Genomic DNA, 15,148 nt, shown 5'->3' on the forward strand with positions numbered 1-15,148 from the left:
GTTCGAGACTGTGACGCATCTTCTTACGATTAAAGCAATACCTTGCTCACTTCCCACACATTGCTTTTGTTTTTACCTACATCCATCCATTATGAGCTTTGCACAGCACCACCCTTGAGACCATTATATGACCTTTCCATCCTCGGTTTTTCTAGCTTTACACATCCCTTCTCTGGTCCGACTAGGTAGAGAGCGAGGAGTTTAAGCCCAGGGTTGATCTCACATGATGAGGGTTAGCTTATGATCTTTGGGTGGTTTACGATATGAGGATTGGTCGATTGCTTGATGAGACTGTCACTTATTTCTCCGTGAGTACAGAGGTTGATATTGTATGATGAGAGTTGGCTTATGATGGGCAGTCATGCCCGATAAGATCGCCATTCACTTTGCTTTGAGATGATCATCTTTGAGATTATTATGGAGCATTCGGAGTACGGTTAATACATGATCCTAAAGGGAAGTTCGGACCCAGTTGGAGCGGACTTTATTTCATCAGGGAGTTGACCCCAGAGGACGCTGCATGGTTGATGGATCTAGATGGAAACCGATTCTCAAAGCCAACCAATGTAGATCAGCTAAAGAAGAACTATGTTTGAGACCATGGTCGCAGGATGGGTGGCCATCATTTCGGTTAGCCATATACCCTTTCACCCTTGTGATACATAGTCCGTTGCTAGCCCATTGAGCCTCACATGCGTATTATAGCCTTTCTTTCTTATCGCCTTGCTTACATTTTCACACCGGGACAGGGGCCCTTTAATGTATGCATGCATTGTTTGGGAGTTTCATGAGCTTGGACCTAGGGCATGTTTTTCTCATCATCTTTTCCTATCACTGCACCTCTGCATTTCATCTCATCTTATTGGTTGTGTTATTCATCTCTTCTTCCTTATCCTATCTACTATTTGTTTGTCTCATATTCTCTCCACCCTGAGTGGTGAGCCTCCTCAGTTCATCACATGGGGGATAGTCACATCATTTCCACCATCTATCTCGCGGACACTGGTTTAGAGATCCTTAGTTTGAGAGGTCATCTTGTCAGAGAGAGTTTGTTTGTTACCTTAGCGCTTGGGAGTGTATCCATTTGTTATTGATATCATCTTTGGGGTTTATTTGTTCATGTTCAGGGTACGCGTGTTTGTATATATGTAAAAAAAAATGAAAAAAAAAATTGAAAAATTGAAAAATTGAAAAAAAAAAAAAAAAAAACGCAGGTGTGCATTATTTTTTATCATTGAGTATGTATATTGATGTTTGGGGGTCAGTTTTATCGAGTATGTTCGTTATTGGGAGTTCGTATGTGAGCTCTCTGAGATTCCATGTTATTTGTATTGCTTTGTCATATCTATTTGTGAGAGAGATGAGTGACTTTCTCCTAAGGACTCCGAGTCATTGTCCTTTCCATCATTACATTCATTATTGATGTGACTTCACTTCATGTTTGATCTGAGTTGATCACCATTTTTCTTCACACATTCATTGTTTCGCTGTCGCTTTTATCATTGTTTGTGATTCATCTCATTCCCTTCACATCTTATTCTCTCCTTACGGCGGCCCATCTCGGGTTCGATGCTCACTTCGCATCATCATTACACATATCACTATCAGTTCATTTTGCTTCATTTGTCTCCTTATCGATATCATATTCACGTTAGACATCCTCAGGTCCATGGCTCATGGGATTCACTATACACGTTGCATTTCATATATGAGGGCATGAGTTTTGATCATCGGGTATTTGAGCTTAGTTTTCTTTCGTTTCTATCACCCTATCACCTTGGCCTACGTTACGTCCCGTGTCTTAAGACCACCCTGAGGCCATGGGATCAGATGTCGTCTTCGGCAGCCTCTACTTGGACAGGTGATTGAGATCTGGTTGATATTTAGATGTTGTCATGCTTCTTCTTCTGGGAGTCGCCCTTTGATGTGTAGGACCGATTCAGTTGTGTTCGGATTACCGGGATCGTTGAGTTTGACGATGATTGACTTGGTGTCACCTGATTTTTTTTTACCTATCGTACATCTGGTGCCACACTGCAGCATATCCCATTTCATTTGGAGGTTTATGGATCCCCACAGATTTGCACGATCATCATCACTTACTGGATACCCACTGAGACGTGGACATGGTCGTTACCTTACGGAGCCCCCGAGATCTATCCAGCTAGTTCCGCACTTCTCGACGCTTGGATGCCATCATGTCTCTCCATCTGGGAGGACATCTTGGACATATGTGCATGATTCAGTTATGGATTTGGATGACCAGTGTTACATGTGCGACGATAAATGATTTCATGACATTTGTCCTTCGGACCTGTCGCGCACTCGATGTCATACTGGGGCATATTTTCCGTTTCAGATGTGATTTATGGATCTTCACTTATGTCGCATGATCGATGATAGATGATTTCATGTCGCTCGGTTTCTGACCTGTCATACGTTCAATGCTCATACTGGGGCATATTTCCTTTTCGATTGAGATTTAAGGATCTTCATGCAGTTGCACGCTCATCCCCACTTATGAGATACACATTGACACGATGTTTCCTCCGTGGAGCCTCTCGGGAGTTACCCAGTTAGGCATGCACCTCGCGACGCTTCGATGTCATCATGCTTTCCTTCCTAGAGACGCCCCTTCGAATCTATAGGTCTGATTCAGTTTACATGTGGATGACTTGGATCGCGCATTCGATGACGGGTGATCTGAGCTCATCTGGTTCTTTTGACTCATCATGCATTGTGTTTGATAGCTCTTATGTGAGCGACATCTGGGATTGATTCGGGAGCATTCTGATTGTGATGGACCAGGAGTTATGGTATGGTCTTACACTGGGGCACACCATCTCAGAGAGTTTTATTATCGGATGACCATTATGTCGAGGCATGTTCTTCTCAGTCGATGGCGGATTTTTGAGCCATGTCCATTCCTCGGGGGATATCAGATGTCCTTTTTTCACATTGGAGCATGAGACAGGATTGGCACATTTCATCTGGTGTATTTTACACAGGGACATACCCTTTTCGGTCGATGATGGTTTTTAGGCATAGCTGTTCCTTGGAGGTGATTATCATACTGGAGTACGAGATATGACCGGATGTTTTCTTTGATGTGATCACGGGAGCGTAGCCTTCTCATCATTGTTGACAGATTTTCCAGATGATTGGATCAAGACACAGACACTTATGAGAGCATGTAGCGGAGTTTAGTCATTTCAGGGTTTGCCCTATACTGGGGCATAACCCTTTCATTGGCGGTTGATCTTAGAGATACCAGTTCACATTGAGACATGCTTTTTCTTTAGAGGAGGTTAGATACTCTCTTCACATTACCACGATGACTTTGAGGAGCGGAGATTCATTTCGGATCAGATGATGCATGATTGGTTATACTTTTCTCATGGATGTTTGATTTGGAGATGCTTACACTGGGGCATAGCCCTCTCATCGATGTCTGATTTGGGGATGCTTACACTGGGGCATGGCCCACTCATCGGTGATGATTTTGTGAGATGACAGTTTATGCCGGACACTTACTTTCCGGAGATCATTCTGCACTGAGAGTTTACCCATTCTGAGATGATGCATTCACACCGAGGCATGGCCACCTTGCTGATTTTGACATTGAGACTCCATTTCCTGTTTATGATCGCTGCTCTCGACGGATTATAGAGTCATTGGCACCCTGGGTTCAATCTTCTTGACGTACTTGGTCCGACTTGGGTACCCATTTTCCTTTGTTACACACCTATACATCCTACATTGGACTCTGTTATACCTGCACTCATCTTATCAGAGTCTTACATCTTTTGAGCCCACATATTTCACCATCTTACATGACCTTATCCTCTTATCTTGATCAGAGGAAGATATGGACTAGTCTTGAGTTTTCTAGCTGAGTTTTCACATGTCTCTGGACTTTAGGTTCAACATCTTCCATGATGGTAGGGCCTGTTAGATTGTTGATGTATTTGTGATGATGTTCTTGTATTGATAGTTGACACGTCGTGTTTTGGTTTGCTTACATTTCAGACCTAGAGTTTTGGTCAACATTTGTTTGATCCATTATTTTAGTTTTGCTTTGTCAGCATAGTTTCAGTGATGTTTGGACTTGTATTAGCGTTTGTTCATTGAGGTTATGTATATCTTTTGCATTGCATCATCATTGAGCATATCCCAGAGTGTCTTGTTTGGTGACATTCTTTGTCTTATGTTGGTTACTATTTCACACTGGGGCATACCCCCATCCTTGAGTCCACCAGATCTTTTGCGGACTTTTTCACTATTCGATCTATTTCTTGATCTTTGCGAGTCGTCACACTGGGGCATACCCCCTCTCTTTGGGTTTACCGTGTCTCGTGTTGATTTCATGGTTGTCAGACCCCTTTACCGATCTTTATGAGTTATCACCCAGGGCATCCCCCTACCATTAGCTTGTTTAGGGCATCCCCCTACTGTCAGTTTGCTTAGGGCGTCGCCCTATTGTCATTTTGTTTAAGGCGTTCCCCTACTGTCATTTTGTTTAGGGCATCCCCCTACTGTCGTTTCTTTTAGGGCATCCCCTTACTGTCATTTTGTTTAGGGTATCCCCCTATTGTCATTTCGTTTAGGGCATCCCCCTACCGTCAGTTTGTTTAGGGCATCCCCCTATTGTCATTCTTATTTAGGGCATCCCCCCTTCTTTCAGATTTCACCACCATAGATTTTTATCTGTGGGCCTTTGAGAGTTTCACCACCATAGATTGGCATCTATGGGCATTTTTATTGTATCGCCACCATAGGTTTTCACCTATGGGCCTTCTAGTTTAGCTTTTAGAGTTAGCTTTTTGGTTTGGCTTCCAGAGCTATTATTTTCTAGTTTAGCTTTTGGAGTTAGTTTTTTGGTTTGGCTTCCAGAGCTGTTATTTTCTAGTTTAGCGTCTAGAGTTAGCTTTTTGGTTTGGCTTCCAAAGCTATTATTTCCTAGTTCAGCGTTTAGAGTTACTTTTTTCGTTTGGCTTCCAGAGCTGTTATTTTCTAGTTTAGCTTTTATAGCTTTTTGGTTTGGCTTCCGGAGCCATTATCCTTCTAGTTTAGTGTTTAGAGTTAGCTTTTTTGGTTTGGCTTCCAGAGCTATTATTTTCTCAATTTAGCATTTAGAGTTAGTTTTTTTGGTTTGGCTTCAGAGCCATTATTCTTCTAGTTTAGTGTTTGGAGTTAGCTTTTTTATTTGGCTTCCAGAACTATTATTCTCTCAGTATCGGTGTTCAGAGCCATTCTCGTTGTTTTTTTCAGTTTCGGCGTTCAAAACCATCACTTCTCAGTATCGGCGTTCAGAGCCCATACTAGGGCATATTTCCGTTTCAGATATGATTTTACAGATCCTCACGGGTTTGCATGCTTATCCCCATTCACGATATAGGTGTTGAGATGATGGCGTGGTCGCTATTTTATGACGATCCTTCAGTGGAGCCTCTTTGGGGCCATTCAGCTAGACCTACTATACACCTGATGCCATGCTGGAGCATATTTCCGTTTTGGATGAGATTTGCTGATCTTCACGGAGTTGCATGTTTATCCCCACTTGCAGGGTATGCGCTGAGACGATGACGTTTTCACTATTTTATGATGATCCCTCAGTGGAGCCCCGGTGGAGCCACTCATCCAGGTCTGCATTTCTCGACATCGGGTTGTTTTCATACTTTTTTTATTCTGAGAGACGTTCCCCGGATGTTTTGGATTTGATTTGGATCACAGAGATCACATGTCCGGTGATAGATGACTCTGTATTACCGGATTTCTGACTTATCGTATATTTGATGCCACACTGGGGCATATTTCCATTTCGGATGAGGTTTGGAGATCTCCAAAGAGTTACATGATCGTTCCCACTTATGGAGTACGTGCCGAGACGATGATTTGTTCGCTATTGTTATGAGGATTCCTCAGTGGAGCCTCTCGAGAGTCATCCAGTTAGGCACGCACTTCTCGGCACTCAAATGCCATCATGCCCCTCTATCTGAGAGATGCATCTTAGCTTGATGAGCGTGATGCTGTTATGGATTCGGATGACCGAGATTACATATCTGTTGATGCATGATTTGCAGATTCTCGCTTTTGCGTGATCGCCCTCAGTTACGAGATGTGTCGGATTGATGATTCGATTTCATTGTGTCCTGACACTCTCTGGAGCCTCTCTAGAGCCTTTAAGCCAGATTCACGTTTTCTGATATAGTCGTGATTCCTGGACAGAGTTATCTCGGGCGCGTGGATTCCCTCGTCACCATTTTAGCGGGGTACATGTTAGATCCTTTGTGCGTCCCCATGGAGTTACTCTTGAGTTATCAAGACAGATCGGGTATATACGATGCCATACTGGGGCATATTGCCCTCATTTAGCTAGGGAGGCGATCGTTCTCTCACAGATCCTTCATAGTTTCCATCCCTCAGCCGGGATATACTGTATTTGCCTTACTGATTGCTATTCCTGTGAGTTTCGTCGAGATGAGCTTTCAGTGGAGCACGATGTTCGGGTTTGGATCGCCCCATTGGTTAGGACTATTCAGTAGATGGTTATGTCGAGATCATGGTGTGTCTCTTACCAGACTACTCCTTGAGACTATCGGATTATCCGTTCGAGATGATGATGGGTCCTTCAAGCAGAGCATTATGAGTCAGAGGAGTTCGGCTCATTACGACACTCTGGCAGACCTCGTGATTTCTTGGGGCAGGTCCTGAGATTGTGTTCACCGTCGACCTGATCATTCTGACTAGCTAGCAGAGCGTCCTTTAGGGCTTATAGAGTCTCTTTCAGACCCTTCCAGCGAATTGAGATTTGCAGTGGCATGCCACACTGGGGCATATTTCCCTCTCATCATTTCCTTGTAGTTCGGCGTTCAGAGCCACCCTCACTTTTTAGTTTCGCCGTTCAGAGCCATCATCATCACCACATTCCCAGATTGGCGTTCAGAGCCATCATCGCATCTTAGTTGGTGTTCAGAGCCATCACTTCTTTGTAGTTCGGCGTTCAGAGCCACCATCACTTTTTTTTTGGCGTTCGGAGCCGTCATTATCACTCCTCAGTTTGACGTTCAGAGTCACATTCCCAGATTGGCATTCAGAGCCATCATCACATCTTAGTTGGTGTTCAGAGCCACCATCACTTTTTTTGGCGTTCAGAGCCATCATCGCTTTTCAGTTTTGGCGTTCAGAGCCATCACTATTTTCAGTCAGCGTTCAGAGCCATCGACATCTCCAGTCTTGGCATTCGGAGCCATCATCACTCCTCTGTTTCGACATTCAGAGCCATTATCGCTTTTCTCAGTTTTGGCGTTCAGAACCATCACTATTTGCAGTTTGGCGTTCAGAGCCTTCATCGATTTTCAGTTTGGCGTTCAGAGCCATCATCGTTTTTCAGTTTTGGCATTCAGAGCCATCATCACTATTTTCAGTTTGGCGTTCAGAGCCTTCATCGATTTTCAGATCGACATTCAGAGCCTTCTTCACTATTTTCCATTCGGCGTTCAGAGCCTTCATCACTATTTTCAGTTTGGCGTTCAGAGCCTTCATCGCTTTTCAGTTTGGCGTTCGGAGCCATCATCACTCCTCTGTTTTGGCGTTCAGAGCCTTTATCGCTTTTCTCAGTTTTGGCATTCAGAGCCATCACTATTTTCAGTTTGGCGTTCAGAGCCTTCATCGCTTTTCAGTTTGGCGTTCAAAGCCATCATCACTTTTCAATTTTGGCATTCAGAGCCATTATCGCTTTTCTCAGTTTTGGCGTTCAGAGCCTTCATCGATTTTCAGATCGACATTCAGAGCCATCATCACTATTTTCAGTTTGGCGTTAAGAGCCTTCATCGATTTTCGGATCGACATTCAGAGCCTTCATCACTATTTTCCATTCGGCGTTTAGAGCCATCATCACTATTTTCAGTTTGGCGTTCAGAGCCTTCATCGCTTTTCAGTTTGGCGTTCGGAGCCATCATCACTCCTCTGTTTTGGCGTTCAGAGCCTTTATCGCTTTTCTCAGTTTTGGCGCTCAGAGCCATCACTATTTTCAGTTTGGCGTTCAGAGCCTTCATCACTCCTCTATTTCGGCGTTTAGAGCCATCATCACTATTTTCAGTTTGGCGTTCAGAGCCGTCATCACTTCTCAGTCAGCGTTCAGAGCCATCGACATCTCTAGTCTTAGCATTCGGAGCCATAATCACTCCTCTGTTTTGACGTTCAGAGCTATTATCGCTTTTCTCAGTTTTGGCGTTCATAGCCATCACTTAGTTTTGGCATTTAGAGCCGCTTTTCGTACCCATTCATGCATTTTGATCCACTATCTTTAGCTTTTGGCGTTCAGAGCCATTCTTCGTACTCATTCATGCATTTTGATTCACTATCTTTCGTAGTTTGGCGTTCAAAGCCATTCTTCATGCTCATTCATGCGTTTTAGAGTCACTTTCTCTCTTAGTTTTGGCGTTCAGAGCCATTTTTCATACTCATTCAGGCATTCGATGCCACCATCTTTCTTTAGTTTGGCGTCCAGAGCCATTGTACATATCCCTTCAGGCACCTTGAGTCATCACCTTTTCGTGTTTTGACGTTCAGAGTCACTTCTCCTCAGCTATATCATTCAAAGTCATGGTCTCCGACATTCATATTCACTGGCATCGCGCGTCTTACCTTCATGGGTTTGCATTTATCCTCGTTTTCCTCACTTTTTGCCCAGTGCTTACCACCTATTCGTCATTGTTCTTCTAGATTTCCCTCTTCACTGCTCATGACGATGCCCTTTGAGTTCACAATACGTATTTCTGTCATGTTATTGAGCACCCTGCACCTGTTGTTTTCCTGTGGTTTATGCTGGACAGTCTCCTTTCGGGCACTTTATTTCTTGTACTTTAGAGTGGTTTGACCGTTACTCATCTTAGTCATGGTCTCTCGAGTCACTTTTGGAGACGTTTTAAAGGGAGCCTAGGTTAGTGTGGCTTTAGAGACATTTTAAGACTTCATTTCCTTTTAGGATTAGAGCCTCGTTGTTCGTTCGTGTCTCATTGGCGTCCTTATGGGGTCTCCTTGATTCTTCGGTAGAGCTCACTTCATTACACTCACTATTCACACTTGCTTTTCACTTCAGTGTTCATATCCTTTACACTCGTGAACTCTACCGAAGATGGGCATATTTGTAGACCCCCCAGAACGGTTTTTTTTATTTTTATTTTTTATTATTTTACGTTTACTCTTCTGACCACCCCGGAAATCAAGCTGGAGGTGGCGGCGAGATGGGACGCGAGACAGAGAGTAGGTGGTTGGCTGTCAAGAAAAGAGCGGGAAAGAAAATACCGGAGGGCAGGGGACCTTTTGCGAGGGAGAAAGGAGGAGAAAAGGAAGGAAGGCTGGCGGGTTCCAGAGGAGATTCAGACGAGAGAGAGGAAGGTGACGCGGTGGAATATTCAAGTAAGGTTCTCTTTTAATTATTTTTGGTGACTTGCTGTGGGTATCCAAGACCCCAAAGGAAAAATGCTTGCTCTGTTTTTTTTCGCTTCCTGCAAACACCCATCTCCATGCCAATCCCACCCCTCACCACCTTCTCTTTCTCTATGCCCGCGTATCCACCATCACTCACACCTCCATGCGCGCAAGTCCTCTTCAGTGGCTGGGAGCGGACAGCAGCCAAGCAAGCCTTCCATTCCCGACAGACCTCGCCGGAGCCACCTTAGGAGTTCAGCGCTGCTGCTCCGATTCGGGACGTCTCTCTCTAGGACTGTCGACGGCGGCCTGCTCGCCGTCCTCTTCAACTGCTCCCCCGGCGTGGTCGACGGCGCCATCAGCGGAGACGTCCACCGGTTGGTGCCATGGCTTCGAAAGCTACGCATCTCCACCATCACCGACACCTTCGTTGGGAACTCCTTGATTGAAGACATTGCCCAGGTGGAAAAATTTGGTCTTGATGGGCTTGAAGATTGAGGTGGCATTGCTGATGGATGTTGGGCTTGAGATGAGCCCAAAGCCCTTTTAATGTTGGACTTAGACTTGGGCTTATGTTGGGCTTGGACTTGGCTAGGTTGCTAGGGTTATTTTTTTTTTTTTTTATTATTATTATTATTATTATTATTATTATTATTATTATTATTATTATTATTATTAACTATTATCATTATAATTGTTATTACTATTATTATTATTATTATCCTTGTCATTATTATTATTAGTTCAATTTTCCAAATCCTACTATTATTATTATAATTATTATCTTTAATTCAACTTTCAAAATTTTAATTATTATTATTATTATTGTAGTTAACTAGTATTATTATTATTATTAGCGGATATTATTATTATTATTATTATTAACGGATATTATTATTATTAATTATTATTATTGCTATTATTATTATCAATTATTATTATTATTACCATTATTATTATTATTATCATTGTCATTATTATTATTTGTTCAATTTTTCGAATCTTATTATTATTATTATTATTATTATTGTTAATTCAACTTTTTCAAAATCCTGTTATTATTATTATCACCATAGTCATTGTTATTATTAATTCAACTTTCCAAATCTTATTATTGTCATTATTATTATCATCGTTGTTATTTCTATTATTATTATCCTTAGAATTATTATTGATATTATTGTTATTACTGTTATTATTGTCATTATTGTTATTATTATTATTGTGATTGTCATTATTATCATTATTATCATTATCATTAAAAATCTATATTCTCGCAGGTTAATCTCTTGAATCATTATTATTGTTAATCCAAACTTTCAGAATCTTATTATTATTATTATTATTATTATTATTATTATTAAAAATCTATACTCTAGCCGTTTAATTTCTTAAAGTTCATTTCTTCTTATTATTATTAAAAATCTATATTCTCGCAGTTCAATTTCCTAAAGTTCATTCCTTATTATTATTATTATTACAAATTCAACTTCAAAGTCTATATCTGTCCGGTTTAATTCCCTAAAGTTCATTTCTCATTTTCTTTGGCAAATTTCATTTTAATTACCGAGGCTCTAATATTTTAAATTTAATTCCAAATACTCTAATCTTCAAATAAACTCCCGAGATCCGGTTTTCACTCGAATAGTTTTAATCTCCTTTCAGTTCCTAAATAATCTTCTGGTAAGCAATAATGAATTCTCCATAGTTCCAAAACACGGGATTTGTGAGACTAGCTCATGAATGAAAAATTGGGCTTTGGTGGGGGCCCCAGGTTTGATCCTTGTTGATCGTAAATCATCGTGCTTAATGTATTTTGCTTGAGTTCCGTTTGTACCCCGATATGCATGAGCTATATTTTGTATTCATTAATTTTGCACTAATCCCGTTTCTTGATAGCGCATTGTGGCTCGTGGCCGAGGTATGCATCTACTCTCATTCTGGTCAATCTCTATTGCGTGTTTTGTTTCCCATATTGTGCATGATTTAGGTGAGTATCCATTGATTTTTCCTACTGATTGTCATGTCAGCTTCGTTTTATTAGTAGAGACCCGACTTTAGGGACTTAGAGGGGTGCTATGGTCTTCTACCGTACCTTCCCGATAAGTAACCTGACCCCCGACCCCGATCCGGTTTTTCGTAGATCACCTTTTCCAAAATAAGGAGTCGCACTTAGGGTTTTCTTTCTTATTTTGTTTACCCTTTTAAAAATAAAACAAAAATAAGTGGCGACTCCAAGTCATTTTCTTAATCAACAATAAAATCATTTTTCAAAACAAAAATCGAGCTCGCCATTGAGTGGGAAACGCATGAGCCGAAATGCAGGGTCCACAATAGCCCATGACATTGTCTTGCATACTAGAACTGCATGGTTCAAACCCTCCTGATGTAGGTAATCTAGAGAATAACATTGTGCATTTTCTCCATAAGTTCATCCTTCTCTTATCAAACATCGTTGTTGGTAGAACTTATTTACCTTTCAATGCTTTGGATAACCACTATTAAACCAATAAGGCATGCATCTTAACACCACAAATTGAAATTGTATCTTCCATCAAACTTCTTAACCTTAAACTTTGTCGTCATTCTAGGTTTAACAACCTAAGCACTAATACCAATTTGTAGTGAAAAACAACAACAAAATATAATAATAAGGAGAAAATAATAAAATGATGAAAACAAAACACACAATGATTTATGTTATTTGACCTCAAACCTACATCTATGGGCAAAAACAAAGAATAACTTCCATTATTATTGAAGGAGATTACAATCCTAGAGCCCTCAAATCTCAAAGCCTCAAATTATACTCAAAAAGAAACTCTCACTATTTTGGTCAAAATCTTTTTTTTTTTTTCCCCTAATTACACAGGAAGATTCCATATAGGAAACTAAGTGTATAATTGTCAAAGATGCCTTTTCCTAAAAGAAGTTCTTATAATAAGATATTTCCTTTATAATAATAGAAAATCTACTTACAAGAATATCTTCTATTTGAAAGCGTTTCTAGTATTTTTTATACTTATAATATAAAATTTTCAAGCATTCGAAAGATTAGAAGCGATTTCTTAAATCACTATCAAACAGGCCCATAAAATCCGTTTGACAATAATTTTAAAAAATACTTATAACATTTTTAAAACTTGAAAAATTTTATTATTCAAGTGTTACAAAGATAATAAACATTTTCTAAAAATTTTTCGATCTTTATAACTTTGACACTATCCAAACCTTACTCCAACTAAAATTAAATAAAAAAGTTTGTGTTAAAATTTTAATTAAAAATAAATTCTACCATTAAAATTAAAGAGTACATAGTTCGATAAGTATAGGGGTAATTTTGTTCATGCACGTCTTCATAGACTTCAAACCAATTTTATACCATCAATTTCTAAAGATCCTAAGACACAACATGAAATAACATACTGACAAGTTATTGGTCAAAAAAGGCGATTGCCCACCCATTTTGAAATTGGTTTTCAATGTGACTAGATGTTCCAATTAACATATGATCTGCCTTAGGATTTCAAGATATTTTGCTCATTTTCGAAGGAATGATGGGGACTCAGAGGGTTGGCGGATGCAGTCGAGAAGAAAAAAATAGTGGTTAATTTGAAGTGTTTATAAAGTGACCAAAGATGGCGCTTGTGCTGAGAAACCAACAGCATCAACTTCACTGCTTTCTCCATGGAGTTTCCCTCTTCTTTCCTCTTTCCCTTTCTTCTCTTTCTATTTATCCTATTCAAAGTAAGTAAGAAATCCAAACCCCAAATCTCTATTCCAAAGCGGCCTCCAGGACCATGGAAGCTACCCCTGATTGGAAACTTGCACCAACTTGTTGGTTCACTTCCTCATCACTCACTGAGGGACTTGGCAAAGAAATATGGACCTCTCATGCACCTACAACTTGGCCAAGTCTCCATGCTTGTAGTCTCATCGCCAGAGATTGCCAAAGAGGTTATGAAAACCCATGACATCAACTTTGCCCAAAGGCCCCATCTTCTTGCTACCAGGATCGCAACTTATGATTCTACTGACGTCGCTTTTTCTCCATATGGTGATTACTGGAGGCAACTCCGGAAAATCTGTGTGGTCGAACTTCTCAGTGCCAAGCGTGTTAAATCATTCCAGGTGATTAGGAAGGAGGAGGTTTCAAAACTCATCAGAATCATCAACTCTAGTTCAAGATTTCCAATCAATCTGAGGGACAGAATTTCGGCTTTTACATATTCGGTAATCTCAAGAGCGGCACTGGGGAAAGAATGCAAAGACCATGACCCGTTGACAGCGGCTTTGGGGGAAATCACAAAGCTGGCATCAGGTTTCTGTCTTGCCGATTTGTACCCTTCTGTTAAATGGATTCCCCTGGTTAGCGGAGTGAGGCATAAACTTGAGAAGGTGCAGCAGAGGATTGATGGAATACTTCAGATTGTTGTCGATGAGCACAGAGAGAGAATGAAAACAACAACAAGCAAGCTAGAAGAAGAGAAAGACTTGGTTGATGTGCTTTTAAAGCTTCAACAGGATGGTGACCTTGAACTTCCCTTAACCGACGACAATATTAAAGCAGTAATCTTGGTTAGTACTCTTGCCTTGACGCATTTTGATTTTATTTTGTTAAAGTCACTGATCCATAGTTCATTCATTGTTTTTCAGGACATTTTCGGTGGGGGAGGGGATACGGTATCGACAGCAGTGGAGTGGACAATGGCGGAAATGATGAAAAACCCTGAAGTCATGAAGAAGGCACAAGCTGAGGTAAGGCGGGTCTTTGATGGAAAAGGGAATGTGGATGAAGCGGGTATTGATGAATTGAAATTCTTAAAAGCGGTAATCTCTGAAACCTTGAGGCTACACCCTCCTTTCCCATTGTTGCTTCCAAGGGAATGTAGGGAGAAGTGTAAGATTAATGGATATGAGGTACCTGTGAAGACCAGAGTGGTCATTAATGCATGGGCAATTGGACGGTACCCCGATTGTTGGACTGAAGCTGAGAGATTTTACCCAGAGAGATTCCTTGATAGTTCAATTGATTACAAGGGTGCTGATTTTGGGTTTATTCCGTTTGGTAGTGGAAGGAGGATATGTCCAGGCATACTGTTTGGCATACCTGTGATTGAGCTGCCACTAGCCCAGTTGCTGTTCCATTTTGACTGGAAACTTCCCAATGGAATGAGGCCTGAGGATCTAGACATGACTGAGGTTCATGGGTTAGCAGTTAGAAAAAAACATAATCTGCACTTAATTCCCATTCCTTATAGTCCATTGACTGTTGGGTGAGACCACCCAGAAGAAGGATTCCTACTCCGCACTAAGTTTATATTAAGAATGCTCCGGAAGCCGCTGTGATGTAATGCAATAATGCTGCAGAGGTTGTTTCCTGCCTCTTTCAACTTTTTCTAGAATATTTAATAATGTAAACTGTGTTCAATAAACAATAATAATTCAGAGGCTAAGTTTTCTATATCTATACGTAAATGACATCTTATAGCACAGTGTATTTTTGTCATAGGATTTATTGAGATCATATAAAAATATGAATAGACAGCATTAATGAACATATTGACCCTACTAAAGGTGGCTTTCTTCTCCATCTCTAGCTCATTGCCACGTGCACACAAAGATAGTGGGGTTTCTACAAAAGTACATGATTTTTTAAAATTATTTATTAAAATATTGTTGTCCCCAAAATATTTATAAAACTAGGGCAATT

General features: G+C 40.7%; 1 protein-coding gene across 1 annotated transcript; it reads left to right on the forward strand.

Annotated features, from left to right (window-relative positions):
- The first annotated feature begins 13,102 nt into the window (after nt 1–13,102).
- Nucleotides 13,103–14,899, forward strand: LOC117919560 (cytochrome P450 71D9-like). Its single transcript, XM_034836724.1, has 2 exons — nt 13,103–14,013; nt 14,092–14,899. Exons 1-2 carry the CDS (start codon nt 13,123–13,125, stop codon nt 14,713–14,715), a joined length of 1,515 nt encoding a protein of 504 aa, XP_034692615.1. The 5' UTR covers nt 13,103–13,122; the 3' UTR covers nt 14,716–14,899.
- Nucleotides 14,900–15,148: the final 249 nt, after the last annotated feature.

The sequence above is a fragment of the Vitis riparia genome, chromosome 8 (genome assembly GCF_004353265.1).
Source record: "Vitis riparia cultivar Riparia Gloire de Montpellier isolate 1030 chromosome 8, EGFV_Vit.rip_1.0, whole genome shotgun sequence".
Taxonomy (NCBI): Eukaryota; Viridiplantae; Streptophyta; class Magnoliopsida; order Vitales; family Vitaceae; genus Vitis; species Vitis riparia.